Here is a 15616-nt window from a genome sequence, read left to right as displayed (position 1 = left end):
TTTCTAATCTAATTAGTTGAGTCTTACAGTTTGCCATTCCTTCCAATGTTTTATGACATGTCATTTTGGGAATGGGTCATAATGCTGTGCATTGGACCTGTGGCTCAGTGTTACATCTGAATGGGGCCAGTCACCTCACCTCCTGCTAAATGAACAAAAGGCACCTTTTTAAAGTGGTGATTCTCTTTATTTAGCAGGGAGAGAGTAACTGGCCCTATCCATCCCAAGCACAGCATCTTTGCAGTGGCTGTTGCTGGTGTCTATCTTATGTTTCTTTTTTAGACTGTGAGCCCTTTGGGGACAGGGAACCATTTAATTTAATTTAAATTTATATGTATGTCACTTTGGGAACTTTTGTTAAAAAGTGGTATATAACTATTCAGCATATTTGTAGATGTATACAGATTGGATCAGAGCACAAGGGAGAGAAAGCAGAGGTTGCATCTCTCCCCTCTAAACAAACACAAACAAAGAAGCCAGCAAAAGATCAGACTTACTGACATCCACCCAGACAGCCTACCTGCTTTCTAATCAAAATGGTGATTGGATTCTTCTGAATAGTGTTTTATAGGTTCTTCTTTCATATACACAAGGAAATCTTAAGTAGATTTAACTAAAGGTTCATTCAGCAACAATTCCATTTTCTCCTTCCCTTTTCTTCCCAATTAGCTAGGAAAAAAAGAATTCCCCACCCTCTGGGCACTCTGATTACCTGTCAATCAGCATGATGCCTTCTGATTGCTCAGAGCACTTTAAACTCTGCCCACCTCCTGAAAATAAAGTCAGGCCTTATAATTGGCTCCTACGTCATTAATATTCAAATTTGAACAATTCTGTGTGTCCCTATTGGTGTTTACAAAATTCTGGTACTGTCGCATACCCTACGAACACACTGGGGCCAGGCTGCAGACAGGGAAGAGGCACAGACAGGGAAGCAAACAGAGAAATGGCTACAGAAGACAGAGCAGGTAAAATGGATGACAAATATTATCAGATATTTTCAGGTGGGTGCTGCCCACTCTGCCCTCAGGTAAGAGCCACCACTGGGGAAATGGCAAAGAAGAGTGCTGAAGCTTTAGTTTGATTTGAAGCAGCACCATCAGATGGGGCTGAAGTGAACTGGCACCATTTCTGAAATGCTCCAAAGCAATGAGGCAGCCCCCTTAATGAAATGGAGTCTGGTTTGCATCACCCTACACAATATTTATTATTATTATTATTATTATTATTATTATTATTATTATTATTCTACGTGATTCACATTCATCCAGTTGCCCAATTTGAAAATGAGGTTTAACAAACTAACCCCCTCTTTATGGGGTGTGTGTGTATATATATATATTCAAAATCTTAACTCTTGGAGCATCCTGGTTGATAATTTTTACATCATGGTGAGAGGTTCATTTTCTTGAGAACTTCAATAAGCAAAATTAGTATGCTTGCTGGGGGAAATAGGTGATACATGTGTCTAAAAATAAAATGAATTTAGTTGTAATGTGTCATGCAATAATATCCAAAACCTAAATTTAGTTTGTCTCTTTCTTGGTCTCATGCTATGTTTCCCAGCAATTAAATGCATCACTGCTTCTGAAAAAGCTTTGCTGTACCAGGAAAAACAGTGATTTTTCTCATTCTTCTCTTGTTTTGGATTTGAATGAATAATGTTAGTTGGGTAAGATATTCCCTTTAAATTTCAGACATAAATTAATATCTTTATATTGTCTTAATAATGACACACTAGTATCACATATGACCTCAATAAAAACAATTGTCATTTTTAATGAAATCTGGAATAAAAACCTAGTTCTTCTACAATATGAAGAATGTCCCTATCTCCTACAATATGTCCGCCCCATGAATCCATAATGTTCACTATACAATTGTTTTCAGCAATATTTCGCTCCCTAACATAGCCTCTTATTCAATTATAATGCTCGAATGAGTCACATGCAATGTTGCCGATCCACTTTTCCTAGCTCATGAAACTTTTTAACGAAACGTTAGCATTTGCAGACACCAGATGTTTTGACATAAGGAGAAGCAATATGCAAATTTTAATCCATGCTAGGAACAATAGCCTGCAGGCACCTTTTTCTTATTACATGAATCATATACTTAACCACAATGTTGTGGATTCTATCAGAATCCTCACTATCCTGAGCATTCTACACTTGTCTTGTAGTTGCCAATTAATGAAACTGATATATATTTAAGTTGATGGGTATCAGTGATTTAACCAATACCACTTGGCATACTTTACTGTTGTAGCATCCTTGATTAGATTTTTGGTCCTGACACTGATTAGCACCAAAACATCACAGGTTTGTCTTTAATCAACATTGTCTATCAATACAAGTGATGCTGACATCAAATTTGATTGGAAGCCTTTTGCTAATCCCAGCATCTCTAATCAAATAGGTAGCATACAATGTTTTCTTAATTTGTATATTGTGATTCAATTTCCTCATGCTATTTAACCTTTACGGGCCTGATTCTGCTAGGTGCTGAACACTCAGTGGCTTCAAAAACATGAAACCATTTGTGGATTTAGATCCCAAGTGCTTACAATGTTCAAAAGTCAACTTTATTTTCTGGCTAATTAAACTCTAAATGAGCCACTGGAGTAGTAATTAGCCTCCACTGTTTGTAACACAATAATTAAAATAGTAATAATTAAACAATTCCAAAGCAAATACATTGGATGTATATCAAATGGGTGCTTAAAAAAAGCAGTGCCTTAAAATATGCACAAAGACTACAAAGCAATTGCTAAGTTGTGTTCCTGTTTAATCATTGAAAACCATTTCTCCATATACATTAGCTAGCAAATATATTCTAGAACAGTCAGCACTCTTGGTACTGGGAATTTTCAATGCTGAAGTTCAGATCCTTACTTACCGTAAATTCATTTAATATGGGTATCTTCCAAGTGCCAAAATATTGTCTAATTATCAGCTTTCTAAAATGTTTTACATCCTAAAGTACAATATTCTGTTTATCCTAGATTGTCTGGGGAACATCTAGTACAATGAAAAGGGTTTGTAGAGCTTCGTCATGAATTAACTGATATCATCTTGCCTGCTAGCAATTTTGCAACATTTTGAAAACGTTTCCCATAAATCAAAGCCTTAGCAGCAGGAATAAACAGATAGGAGGGGATCGTATTAAATATATAATGAAGGGCTACTGGATCCTGATGTCTTATAATGGATGCAGTGTTTAGCATTTCTTCAGCTTCATGTCTGCTAAGTATCCTCTCAGATATGCTCTGCTCTGTTATTATCTTGCTGGACATGATGCCATCTGAATAAAACAACTTCATGAGGGCCATATAAAAAGCTATTTTGCCTTCCGGTTGATCATTGTATACCTAGAATAAACAGACACCAGCCATATTAAAAGTATTTTAATAAAGATTGCATAAAGATATGTAATAAAGCACATTCTGTTGCACACAGTTACTTAGAAAACAAGAGAGAGAAAACAAGGGAGACAGTGAAAAATAGCAATTATTATAAAAATGACTCAACAGTCTTGTAATAGCAATGTAAATGCCTTAACTGATCTAGAAGACTTAACAATTTTAAATTACAATAATTTTACATTATCCATTTTATATACAACCCTATTACAGTCAAATGTATTAAAATAACAATGTTCTTATTAAGATGAAGTGACTGAAATATTCTCAGCCCTTTATACTATAAAGCAACAGCATTCTGGCTTTTAAAAAATGTTTTCATGTATTTTAGCATTTCACGTATTATCTACACTGTAGGTCATAAAATGCTTTGGCGGTGGGGAGGGGGGAGTTGTCCGATGAGTATCTATATCAATTTCATAAATTAAACAAGGCAGCAGTATTTCAATTCCTCTTCTTTTTGCATAATGAGGAGTTTACTATGGTTCATGTATACTAGAGGGATAAGATTAGTTTTAAATATCTGTTATTGGGGGGGACGGGACTATTTAGCCCTTCTGTTCCAATGAATATTCTAGTGGTAAAGGTTCCTAGGGCCTCCACCATATGAAGAGCACATGCCTATTACCAAGACTTGATTAAGGCTGTACTGGAAGCCTTTTGGACATATTTCCCCAAAAATTACACTTGTAGCATATACTCAGATATCAATCCAGTCTACACTGTATTTCCATCCATGGGAATGCTGCATGAACTACTACCTTTCCTATAAAGAGCTCAATATGAGATCTCAGAGAGCTTGATCTTGCTAGGTGCCGAGTGTCAGTGAAATAGCAAAGGCACAAAGCCAGTGGCACTAGACAGACATTTAACATTAAAGAGGACGCATCTGCACAGCAATTATTTTTCAGATTGGTCATACAGGAGTTTCACATGTGCCAGGAGTTTCAACTGTCTTGGATCCTTGCCTATCCAAATGGTTGATGTACCTGAGTATAAATGATGCTTGGCAAGTGTTTCTTAATGAAACTTTTCTTTAAAAAAGAGCAAATGGACATTTAAAATACAGAAGCATCCATTGTGATGCCTTTTTAACACAAACCAGGACCTCCTAAAATCAATATAGTTCAAAGGAATGATCAGACACCCTTACAAAAGCTGAATGAAAGAATTGTGTCGCACATTCATATTTAATCTCTTTATCTCCATTAAGAACTTGCCCACTAGTGTCTTAAAAGTAATATGATGGAGATTTCTGCAATTTTAAAGTGTCTAGAACTTGAACTCTCGCGCCCTCTCTTTCCCATTTCTAAAGCATCACTTAACTTTTCAGAGCACAAAGTTGGGAAGAATAAGTGCCAGCTTATTTTCTGATTTATTAGTATTTGATAGAGAATTGTTCTGTTTAATTCACTTCAGGAACCCACACGACTCTCCAGGATCCCACTAGGTACAAAAATGATGTGAGTAACCCATGCCCTCTTCCTGCTAAACCTCTATTACTTCATCAATCTATATGTTTTGCAAAAGTCCATTACAAGTGTATGACATTGACTACCATAAAGCATATAGTTGTCCGAATAATCCACTGTGGTTCCAAGGTCAACCCACTTCACCTTTTTGATAATAAATCTAGATTAATAAAGTATCAACACAAAGATTTTGTATATAATGAAATTATAGAGTACCCCCACCCCCGCCACCATAGGAACAAAGGATTCCTTCTGTACCGTAGGTATAGCATCACATGTTAGCAAGGATAACAAGATGCATTCAAGGCATTCAGGAGGTATTACAGCATATAGTATATGCTAGCAAAGTCTACAAGGTACACTTCTTAAATATTTAGCTGTAAATCATTCTAGCTGGAAAGGAAGGAAGTTACAATTATTTGTGCCTCGAATTAAAAGGAGAAAGGGTTTTTTCACTATTTAAATCTGTCATATGTAACACTGCAGGATCCCTCTCTATGTTTTGGTCTCTGACCTCCATACCTATGTCTGTTGCTTTTGGAACACTAAAACATGTGACATTTCAAAGAAACAGAGATTTTCAGTGCACTGCAAAACAATGTTTTTAGCATTGCACTTCCAGTTCAAAGAACATTTACAATAAATCCTGCAAAATTCCTGCCAGCTCAAGGGATAACTACATATTTTCCAGCCGTGTGTGTCTGTGTGTGTGTGTATGTGTCATTTCTCCCTTTCCATTAGAGCAAATTACAGTAGCCAATGTTTTAGAGCAATCTACATTATTAATATTTCTTCTTTTTCATCATTAAACACATTAACCAATCTATCTTGTTCACTCTGGGGAAAGTGTATTGTAACAGTAGTTTAGAGATGTGCTTTTTAAAAAAAGTAGTGTCAGGAACTCCAGGACTTGAACTAGGTTCTACACAGTCTGAGACTGGGGCCTAGTCTAGAGATCTGTCATGACCCTGTGTAACAAGAGTCCAACATCACCCTGTAGTAACCCCTGGATTGACCAGGCCTTGTCTGTATAAGAGCTTGACCTACCTTTGCCTGGTCTATAGAGCAGTACATTCTGTTTGTTCATATTTTAGAATTCAGCTTCACCATCTCAAGCAACGTCCTCAAGTGCCCTAGACTGGGAAACATACCCTCCATGTTTAGATTCAGCTACGGCTACCAATAACCATAATTATAACAGCAGTTGAGGTTAGGTTATGGAAACCATGCAATCTTGGTGTAAAACTGAATGGAAAGAAATCTACAGCTTTCCTAATGGAGAATAAATGTAAATGTCAGTTGTGAAATCTGGATACAATCAGATTTCTTTTTATTCTGCTGTCCATTTATCTGAGATGTTTGCACTCACCTAAACCATGTGTTCCCTAATGGATTCTATTGACAACTAATACTGATTGGTGGTTAGTTAGTTAGTTAGTTTTTTTGTTGAGCTGAGAACAACATAAATATATAACACCATTTCTTAGCACCCACAATGTAAAAACATAACAACAACAAAAACCCCATCCTCCAGTTATGCAGTCTTTCTCATGTTATACATCATCACCGTCATCTGAACTAAAACTGCTTCTTCGGCTGCTCCCTTTGGAGGCAGCAGGAGATACAGAAGATAAAAGTGGATCTGTCCCAAATGGTGATATTGTATCATCGAGTAAGATTTCGTCGAGCCTTTGTTCTTTTAAAGCGGCACTAAAAGACAAATCTGTAAAATGTGAGAGTGGATCTGAAAATGCTGCAGATGCATCCCCAAGGTCAGAATGTTGTTCATGGGCCACTGCCAGAGGTGGAGTGTAGTCTACTGAGTTCCCTTCTGGAAATGCCTGTTGTTGCATGACATGGGCTGCTAAATCTACAGTACTGATTGAAGACATGATGGGCAGGCCATGGGCTCGGGCCTGTATTTCTAGTTCCTGGGGTTTGAAAAAAGACAGACAGTTTAGACAATCATTCCAGAAAGTGGGTTGACTTTTTAACTGCAATTTATACAGAACTTATACATATGATGCCTACATCTTAATAACATTTATATACACAATTAATCAGAAAAGTCTTTTCACAGCACACTTGAAATGTAGCATATAGGCACTGGGTGAAATAGTCACAAATGCCACAGAGAGCTTTAGGTTGTTTGTTTTGGCTGAGGTAATACAACATAGACATTTTTCAAAGCATAAAATGGCAAACCGAAGTCTTAGTGGTTCAAATAGTGGCTGACAAAAGAACAGCCCTGCTGGATCAGGCCCAAGCAATGTTTCCTCTAAGGTGTGTGTATATATTTTAGATCCTGCTATGGTTAAATCAGAAAGGTCCCACTCTGAATGCATGTGCGAACACATTTCTGTGATACAAAACAAAACTCATTCCGTGCACAGATGGAAAAAAAATTAGAGGACACTGGGTCCAAAGCCTATCTAGTCCAGCATTTTATTTCACACAGTGGCCCACCAGACACCCCTGGGAATACCACAGGCAAGAGCTGAGGGCATGCCCTCTCTCCTACTGTTATTCTCCTGCAACTAGTATTTAGAAGCATCTTGCCTCTGAGGCTGGAGGTGGCCTATAGCCCTCAGACTAGTAGCTATTAATAGAGCTGTCCTCCATGAATTTATATAAATCCTTCTTAAAGCCATCCAGGGTGGTATCTGTCATCACATCTTGTGGCAGAGAATGCCATATTAATTATGTGTTTTGTGAAAAAAATACTTCCTTTTGTCAGTCCTAAATTTCTTGGCAATCGATTTCATTGGAGGACTCCTGTTCTAGTGTTATGCGAGAGGGAGAAAAATTCCTCACTATTAACTTTCTCCACACCAAGCATGACTTTATAGTCCTCCACCATGTCTCCCCCTCAGTCGACCTTTTTCTAACTAAAAAGTCCCAGGTGTTGTAGCCTTGCCTCATAAGTAAGGTGCTCTTGGCCACTGATTATCTGGGTCACCCTCTTCTGCACCTTTTCCGGTTCTACAATGTCCTTCTTAAGATATGGTGACCAGAACTGTATACAGTACTCCAAAAGGTGCCCGTACCATAGTTTTAGTCGACACTTTCAACGAGCTGTCCACCACAACCCCAAGAGCCCTCTCCTGGTCAGTCACTGACAGCTCAGATCCCATCAGCGTATATGTGAAGTTGGATTGGCATTTGCCCCAATATGTATCACTTTACACTTGCGAACACTGAACCACATTTGCTATTTTATTGCCCACTCTCCCAGTTTGGAGAGATCCTTTTGGAGGTCCTCACAATCTCTTTTGGGTTATACTATCCTAAAAGAGTTTGCTGTCATCTGCAAATTTGGCCACTTCGCTGCTTACTCCAACTTTGCAATCATTTATTAATAAATTAAAAAGCACCAGTCCCAGTAGAGATCCTTGGGGGGATCCCACTTCTTTCTTCCCTCTATTTAGAGAACTGTCCATTTATACTTACCCTCTGTTTCCTGTCCTTCAACCAGTTACCAATCCACACATGAACCTTTCCCCTTATTCCATGCCTGCTAAACCTAATGGCGCAGCGGGTAAGTAACTTGCCTAGGCAGCAAGAGGTTGCTGGTTTGAATCCCCGCTGGTATAGGAGACACCTATATTGGGCAGCAGCGATATAGGAAGATGCTGAAAGGCATAATCTCATACTGTGTGGGAAATGGCAATGATAAACCCCTCCTGTATTCTACAAAAAAACCCCTACATGGCTCTGTGGTCACCAGAAGTCGACAGCGACTCAACAGCAAAACTTTACCTTTACTCTAAGTTTTTTCAAGAGGCTTTTATGAGGAATTTTGTCGAAAGCTTTTTGAAAGTCCAAGTATACTATGTCAACTGGATCATCTTTATCTACACACCTAAAGACACCAAGAGTTTGATGAGACAAGAATTACCAGTACAGAAGCCATGCTGGTTCTCCCTCAGCAGGACCTGTTCTATATGCTTTACAATTTTATCCTTGAGAATGCTTTCCATCAATTTGCCTGGAACAGACATTAAGCTAACTGGCCTATAATTTCCCAGATCTCCCCTGGATCCCTTTTTGAAAATTGGTGTTACATTGGCTACTTTCCAGTCCTTGCAGCCTTATGAGGGTGTAGCAGAGATCTGTCCTTGCAAGAAGCCAATAAATTAGCTGCATGTGAGGCTTGCCTCACTTCATGTGTGGGGAGGGGGAGGTGAAGTGATTTTTGCTTCTCTCCCCTACTCGCAATAGCTCTGTTTGCATCCAGAAATATGTCCATGAGGGCTCTGCAGCCCTCAGGGACATATTCCTGGTGACAAAAAGGGCTTTTATGGGGAGGGGAGAGAAGCAAAAGTCACATCTTCATTCCCCACCCTGCACGCTATCTGGCAAGCCTTGAGTGCAGCTCATTTATCAGCTCCTTGCCCTCTTTACATTGTGTAACATGTCAGCCACTCTTATCAATAGACAGCACTCCCTTTGCTGTTCTTTGGAGCATGATTAAATACAATGAAAATCTATGTATACTGTGGGTGTAATGCAGCCATAGTTAAGCACCTATATTTCAATAAGAGGTTTAAGACCAAACTAAAAGTGATGGGCAGGCACATGTATTTATTTGCATGTCTGCCCTATTTACATATAAAGCAAAGAAGGTTGTCAATTTTTATATGAAAAGTTGTGCACAAATGTGGGATGAGAGACACCATCTCCCTTTCCCACCTTTTTTTACTGCATGTCAAGCAATTTTTTCCTAGCCCAGCTCTGATACTGAAAAAAGTTGGATAGAGAGAAAACTGCTTGAAGCAACCAAGAACAGCAGTGTAAGATAGCAAAGGGGGCAATGCTTATCTCCATTCACCTCTGTGCTTCATTTCATGAACAAAATGGACCCTCTTACTCTCTGCTTTATATGTAAATTTATTTATTTATTTATTTAAAATACTTACACCCTACCTTTCAGGAAAATGTTATCACAAAGTAACACACAACAAGATAAAACTAAAAATACGATAAATACAATTAAGTAACAAAAAAAACCCCACAGAATAAAAACAGCCACAGATGTGAAACAAGTTAAAACAGGGTCAATTAAAACTTTGCAGAATGCAACAGTTTTCACAGTCCCTGTAAAGGCAGCTAAGAAAGGGTCCTGGTGAATATCTCTGGGGAGAGAGCTCTACAGTTGTGACGGAACACAGAAATGGGCCTGACTGCAGCCTCGTGCTGGGGGATGGGCTTTTTGTTCCACCCACCCCAGCACCATCCTGAGGAGAGCCCCGATTGGTCGGGGCTGGGCAGAAAGTGGGGACCGCACACTCTTTGAGCGGCTCCCTCGCTTCCTCTGCCTCTTCCCTGCATGGCCGGCTTGGAGGAAGGAGCTCACTCGCCACTCTCTTCCATCAAGCCATGTGGCCAGGCTCAGGCAGGGAACAGGCCAGTCTGGTCCCTCCCGGGGTGGCATGGCAGCCGGAAGAGCCTTTTAAGGCCTCTGGAGAGACCTGAGGGAGCTGGGCTGGCTCCGTTGGAGTGGCGGCATAGATGGACTGAGGAGGCCAGCTGGAGGAAGGAGCCATTGGGCTTTGGCACTGCTGCTATGGTTCGGGGGCACCTGGGGGCTGTTGCTAGGCTTGGGGTGTCCTAGCTAACTTCTTTGGGGGTGTGCTGGGCACTGGGAGGTGGCGGCTGGCTGGTTGGGCACAGCAGGCCCTCTATAAGGGCCCTGGGAGGTTAGTTGGTGCTTGGAACTGGGCGGCAGGGCCTTACAGAGGGTGTGGGTGGTAGGCATCCCAGAACAAACTCACTGGGGGAGCAGCGCTTTCCCCTCCCCTCCAATTTTGGTGGAATTGGCCCTCTTTAGCAGACATCCCATGGTATTTCACTTCCACCCAGTATCAACCCTGCCATGGTGGCTGAGTTGGCCCTCATTGGTGGACACTTTGCTGCTTTCTCCTTCCCCTTGCAAGGCCTGGGGGATTGTATCCTTTGCTAAGCAGGGTCCATCCTGGTTTTGGTTGACACTCCCTGCAAGGCCTGGGCCTTTGTCTCTTTCGCTAAGCAGGGTCCAGCCTGGTTTTGTTTTTTTTCCTGGGAAGGCCTGAGGAACTGTGTCCTTTCTGAGCAGGGTTTCCCTGGTTCCATTTACTCTTCTTGCAAGCCTGAGGGAATTGTCTCCTTTGCTGAGCAGGGTCCATCCCGGTGTACATTTTATACTCCCTGCAAGGCCTAGGAGCCTTGCGTCACCATGCCCACCCACCCCCAGGAAGGTGCAAAGAAAGCAAGGGGGGCATCTGGTAAAGCAACCCAGGAGACCCCCCTCGCAGTCTTCCTCATTAGAGGATGAGGTTGATATGGGGCAAATTTGGGCCCTGTTACACAGGATGGAAGATCTGGAGCACGATAAGAAAGCCCCACTGCAGAAAGGTGCAGTATATTTGCTAATCTGCTAACCCCTGCTAACTGGACAAAGAGGCACCTTTTACCATGGTGATTCTCTTTATTTAGCAGGGGGAGAGTAACTGGCCCTATTCACCCCCAGCACAGTACCTCCAGTGAGTGTTGCTGGTGTATATTTTCTTTTCTTTTTAGAATGTGAGCCCTTTGGGGACAGGGTTCCATCTTATTTGTTTGTTATTTCTCTGTGTAAACCGCCCTGAGCTATTTTTGGAAGGGTGGTATAGAAATCAAATTATTATTATTATTATTATTATTATTATTATTATTATTATTATTATTATTAATCAACGTGTACTGTTATTTCTTGGCAGGTGCTGGCGGAGCAGTGGCTCCTGTGCATGTGTTAATCTGCAGCCATTCCCTGGTCTTCTGGGCCCACAAGCAAACCAGCACCTCACCGATCGGCACCCAACTTGGTTTGGGGAAGCACGCCACCATTCGATGGCTTGGGATGCAGGGAATGCTGTGGGGCCAGCTGCTTCTGAGGCTGTGGGAAGAGCTAGCTAGCAGGCCACCTGCAGATGATTTAGTGATTCATTTGGGTGGGAATGATCTAGGGAAGCGAACTGGGCTCTCCTTGATTCAGCAAGCCACCTCCGACTCCCCAACCATTCGCCAGTGGGCCCCCAGGACGCACACTGTATGGGCTGACTGCCTTCAACATAGGGTTTGGAAACTTTGGAGGGGGGGCCTCAAGCCCTGCGGGTGTCAAAAGGGCTCGAAAGAAGTTGAACACAGCCATGAGCAGATATGTTGTCACTCAGAGGTGCAGTTACATCCCGTAGCCTGGTATCATACACTCATTGCCTCAACTTTTTCATTCCGATGGGGTGCATTTGTCCATAGTGGGGTGTGATTTTTACCTGGTGAACCTGCGGAGCGGGGCTTGCTGTGATCTTGGAGGGTGATGGGGTAGGAAGGCCAAGCTAGGCTGACCTCCCTTTGTGGCAGGTACAGTGCGGGCTGGGTGGAGATGCACATGGGTTTGAAAGTGGTGAACACCTTTGGGCAGTTTGGGAAAAGGTGGATTGGACAATCAGTTCCCAGAGGCTTGGCAGCTCAGGGACTTAGATTTGCCAGAAAACCTGCTTCAGGCCTTCATACACCTCAAAGGCTGTGCAGCTAGTGGGGTGTGAAGCCCTAGGAGTTGCCCTGACCCTGATGGGTTGACAAGGAGGGGGATGAAGTGGGCTTATCCTGCTTCTATCCTGAGTCAGAGTGTGTCGCCCATTTGGGGGCATGGGAGAGGACAGCGATGTCCAAAACCAGTCTGGTTAGGGCCGCACTGCAAGGGGGGTGGAGTCTGCTCCACACAGTTTGCTGATTGTACCACGTCAATAAAATTTGGCCCCTTTTACCCAAGCCTATTGTGTCTGCGTGCTCCTTGGGACTGGAGTGGGGGAACAAAGGCCCTGTCCCTTTGCTGAATGTAACAGGCATGGAAAAAGAGACACGCAGATGTCTCGTTTGGTGCTTAAGCACACCCTCAATTCCAATTTAAATCTATGAGGCCTAAAAATTCATAACTTTGGTTGAATTGTGTACTATGTCCATGATCCATACAAAAGCAAGCATTTTGGAGTCACGCTGAGTATTGTAAGCGAGTTAAGCATATCCTTTGGGGAAGCACTCCAAAAGTGTTAGCTTTGGCTGGATCATGCTCCTGTATGAACTATTTTAAAATGATGAGAAAATTCCTGCTGGTATTTCCACTTGCTAATTAGCTACCAAAATGCAGGGATACTACCTAGAAGCAGACCAGATACTCTACCCAATTAAATATGTTGTAAATCATGTGTGCTCTGCTATACAAAGCGGAGGGAAGAAGATGTGTGACTTAATTTAATGTGGCATAACGCACCCCAAGGTAACCCAATGTCATGGGTGTTTTTCACAGTGTAAAATAGTACATTGAAATCTTGCAGGGTCAAATTGTGCTTTCAACAAACAAATCACATTGTTTCTCTCTTTCTCTCACTCTCTGGGTTTCAGGTAGGTACTATATCCATGAAGGTGGTATGTATTCACCTCGTTCCCTCTAATGTGCCTTACAGAATACCTTACTAGCAACAAACTCCATGTGAAATTCAGAACCTTAACAATGCCATGTATAAGCATTTGCAACATTGTCCTCTCATGGCATAATGTATTTAGGATGAGGAGATGGAACATGTTGCTGGATACTATTTGGTGATGGAGGAGCAGAGAGGGAAAAGCCTGGTCCTGAATGGATACCTTCTTATACCAACCTGAATTCGAAGCAGAAGTCGCCTATTAGCCTGCTCTAATTTCTTCTGTCTGTGTTCCAATTCTCTAGCTCTTTGTTGTTCTTTTTGTAGCCACTTGATATACTCCACTGATGCTTTTAAAATAGTTCCTTTGTTCCATCGCATATCACTGCAGAAAGTAGAGATAACCTTTTCACAATTGTGCATGTCAGCAAAATTCATAAGAACGTACAAAATATTTTACATTAATATGAAATAATGATTTACATGACCATTATTCACTCTTAGATATTATTGCTTCTGAATGGAAATTTTAATAGAATAGTTAAGAAGCCCTTATATAGTAAAATTAATCCCAGAATGAAAATAAGTGTCAAAAGAAAGTAATAAAGTGACTTTTTGTGGGAGAGCTAAATGCAATATCATGATTCTACCATTACAGTTTTTATATTTTTAGTGAAAATTGCTTTTATTATTAACTCTAAGATTAAAATCTATGTGCAGTATTTCTGCATTAATGAACTAGGAAACATACATTACTGAGAATTTAAGCCTAAATTTTTAAAGATCATTTCAAATACACTCCTCTTTTTACCTGACTTTCTAATGAGGATGCTTTTATGCTTATTGCAGTAAAAAGTCGCACTTAATGTTGATCCTCGCTGAAGGCGATACACAGAAACCATTGTTTAGAAACTATTCCATGTCATATTACAAAATCTGCATGAACTAAGATTAATGCAAACTCAAACAAATACTTCTCCTAGATTTACAGAGTGAGTCAATTACCACCTTGCATGTATTGCACACAATTGCTGTAGCAGTTCCTCAGTGATTCAGTTGGGTGTATCAACAGCTGCACCACAGCAAGGTTGCAAACTGGTACGAACAAGGTGACTGCCAATAGCTGCATGCGTAATATTTAAAATTGTGGCAGTAAGAAATGGCAACAGTTAGGCAAGGGCTGAGAGAGTACTGGAAAGCAGCTAAGACATTGATAAAGTACTGTATTTACCAGAATAGAAGAGGACTCTGAATTTAAGACAACTCTCTGATTTCTAAGATCCAAGGACAGAAAGTGGAATCAGGTAAATAAAGTATCAAGGGGGAAGTATGGAAGACCAGCTGCTGAGACCCTCTGAATTCCAAAGTGGGTTTAATTGACAAGATTTGATCCAACCTGAGACCAAATTGGTCTAGTTATATCCAACATATTAACATGAGGATAGAAGAACAGCCCCGTTGGATCAGGCCAAAGACCTATCTAGTCCGCATCCTGTTTCACACAGTGGCCCACGAGATATCCAAATATTAGTTTGGCTATATTTGGATTGCAATGAAGAGAAACCTGGTGTATTATATATATATATGAAAATAAAATTAATATAAATGTAATATTGTTCTGATTATTTAGCTCTGATTATTTAATTGTTGTTTTATGATATTTTTAATTGTTAATCATTGTTTTATGCTTTATAATTTTTGTTTTAATTATTAACTGATTTTAATTATTAACTGATAATTTTTAATTATTAACTGATAATTATTAACTTTAATAATTTTTGTTTTAATTATTAACTGATTTTAATGGTGTTTTAATGTAAACTGCCCTGAGCCTTTTGGAAGGGCGGTATAAAGGTTTTAATAATAAATAAAATAAAATAATTAATATATGTAATTATATGTAATATATAAAATGCACCCTGAATATATATATTTTTTTCAGGGTGTCTGAACAAAATCTTTTTCAGGATTGAGGGATGGTTCTTGAATTATTTGAACAGGTACCAGTTCCTGAACCACCTTAAGTGGCGCAGCGGGGAAATGCTTGACTAACAAGCAGAGGGTTGCTGGTTCAAATCCCCACAGGTACTATATCGGGCAGCAGCAACATAGGAAGATGCTGAAAGGCATCCTCTCATACTGCACAGGAGGAGGCAACGGTAAACCCCTCTTGTATTCTACCAAAAGAAAACCACAGGGCTCTGTGGGTGCCAGGAGTCGAAATCGACTTGACAGCACCCTTTACCTTTACCAGTTCCTCAGGCAATGTCAGCTGCTTGTATGCT

At 40.6% G+C, this 15616-nt stretch overlaps 1 protein-coding gene across 1 annotated transcript in view; it reads right to left on the bottom strand.

The window, feature by feature from the left end:
* Positions 1-3390: 3390 nt before the first annotated feature.
* TFEC (transcription factor EC) overlaps positions 3391-15616 on the bottom strand; it is a 67236-nt gene continuing 55010 nt past the window's right edge. Inside the window, exons 7-8 of the mRNA XM_053251539.1 lie at positions 13569-13716; positions 3391-6824 (exon numbers count right to left, since the gene is read on the bottom strand). Coding sequence (XP_053107514.1) covers positions 6447-6824; positions 13569-13716 — 526 coding nt within the window. The 3' untranslated portion in view covers positions 3391-6446. The remainder of the gene's footprint in view (positions 6825-13568; positions 13717-15616) is intronic.

The sequence above is a fragment of the Hemicordylus capensis genome, chromosome 5, assembly GCF_027244095.1.
Source record: "Hemicordylus capensis ecotype Gifberg chromosome 5, rHemCap1.1.pri, whole genome shotgun sequence".
NCBI lineage: Eukaryota > Metazoa > Chordata > Lepidosauria > Squamata > Cordylidae > Hemicordylus > Hemicordylus capensis.
This window is presented reverse-complemented; position numbering and strand designations above follow the sequence as displayed.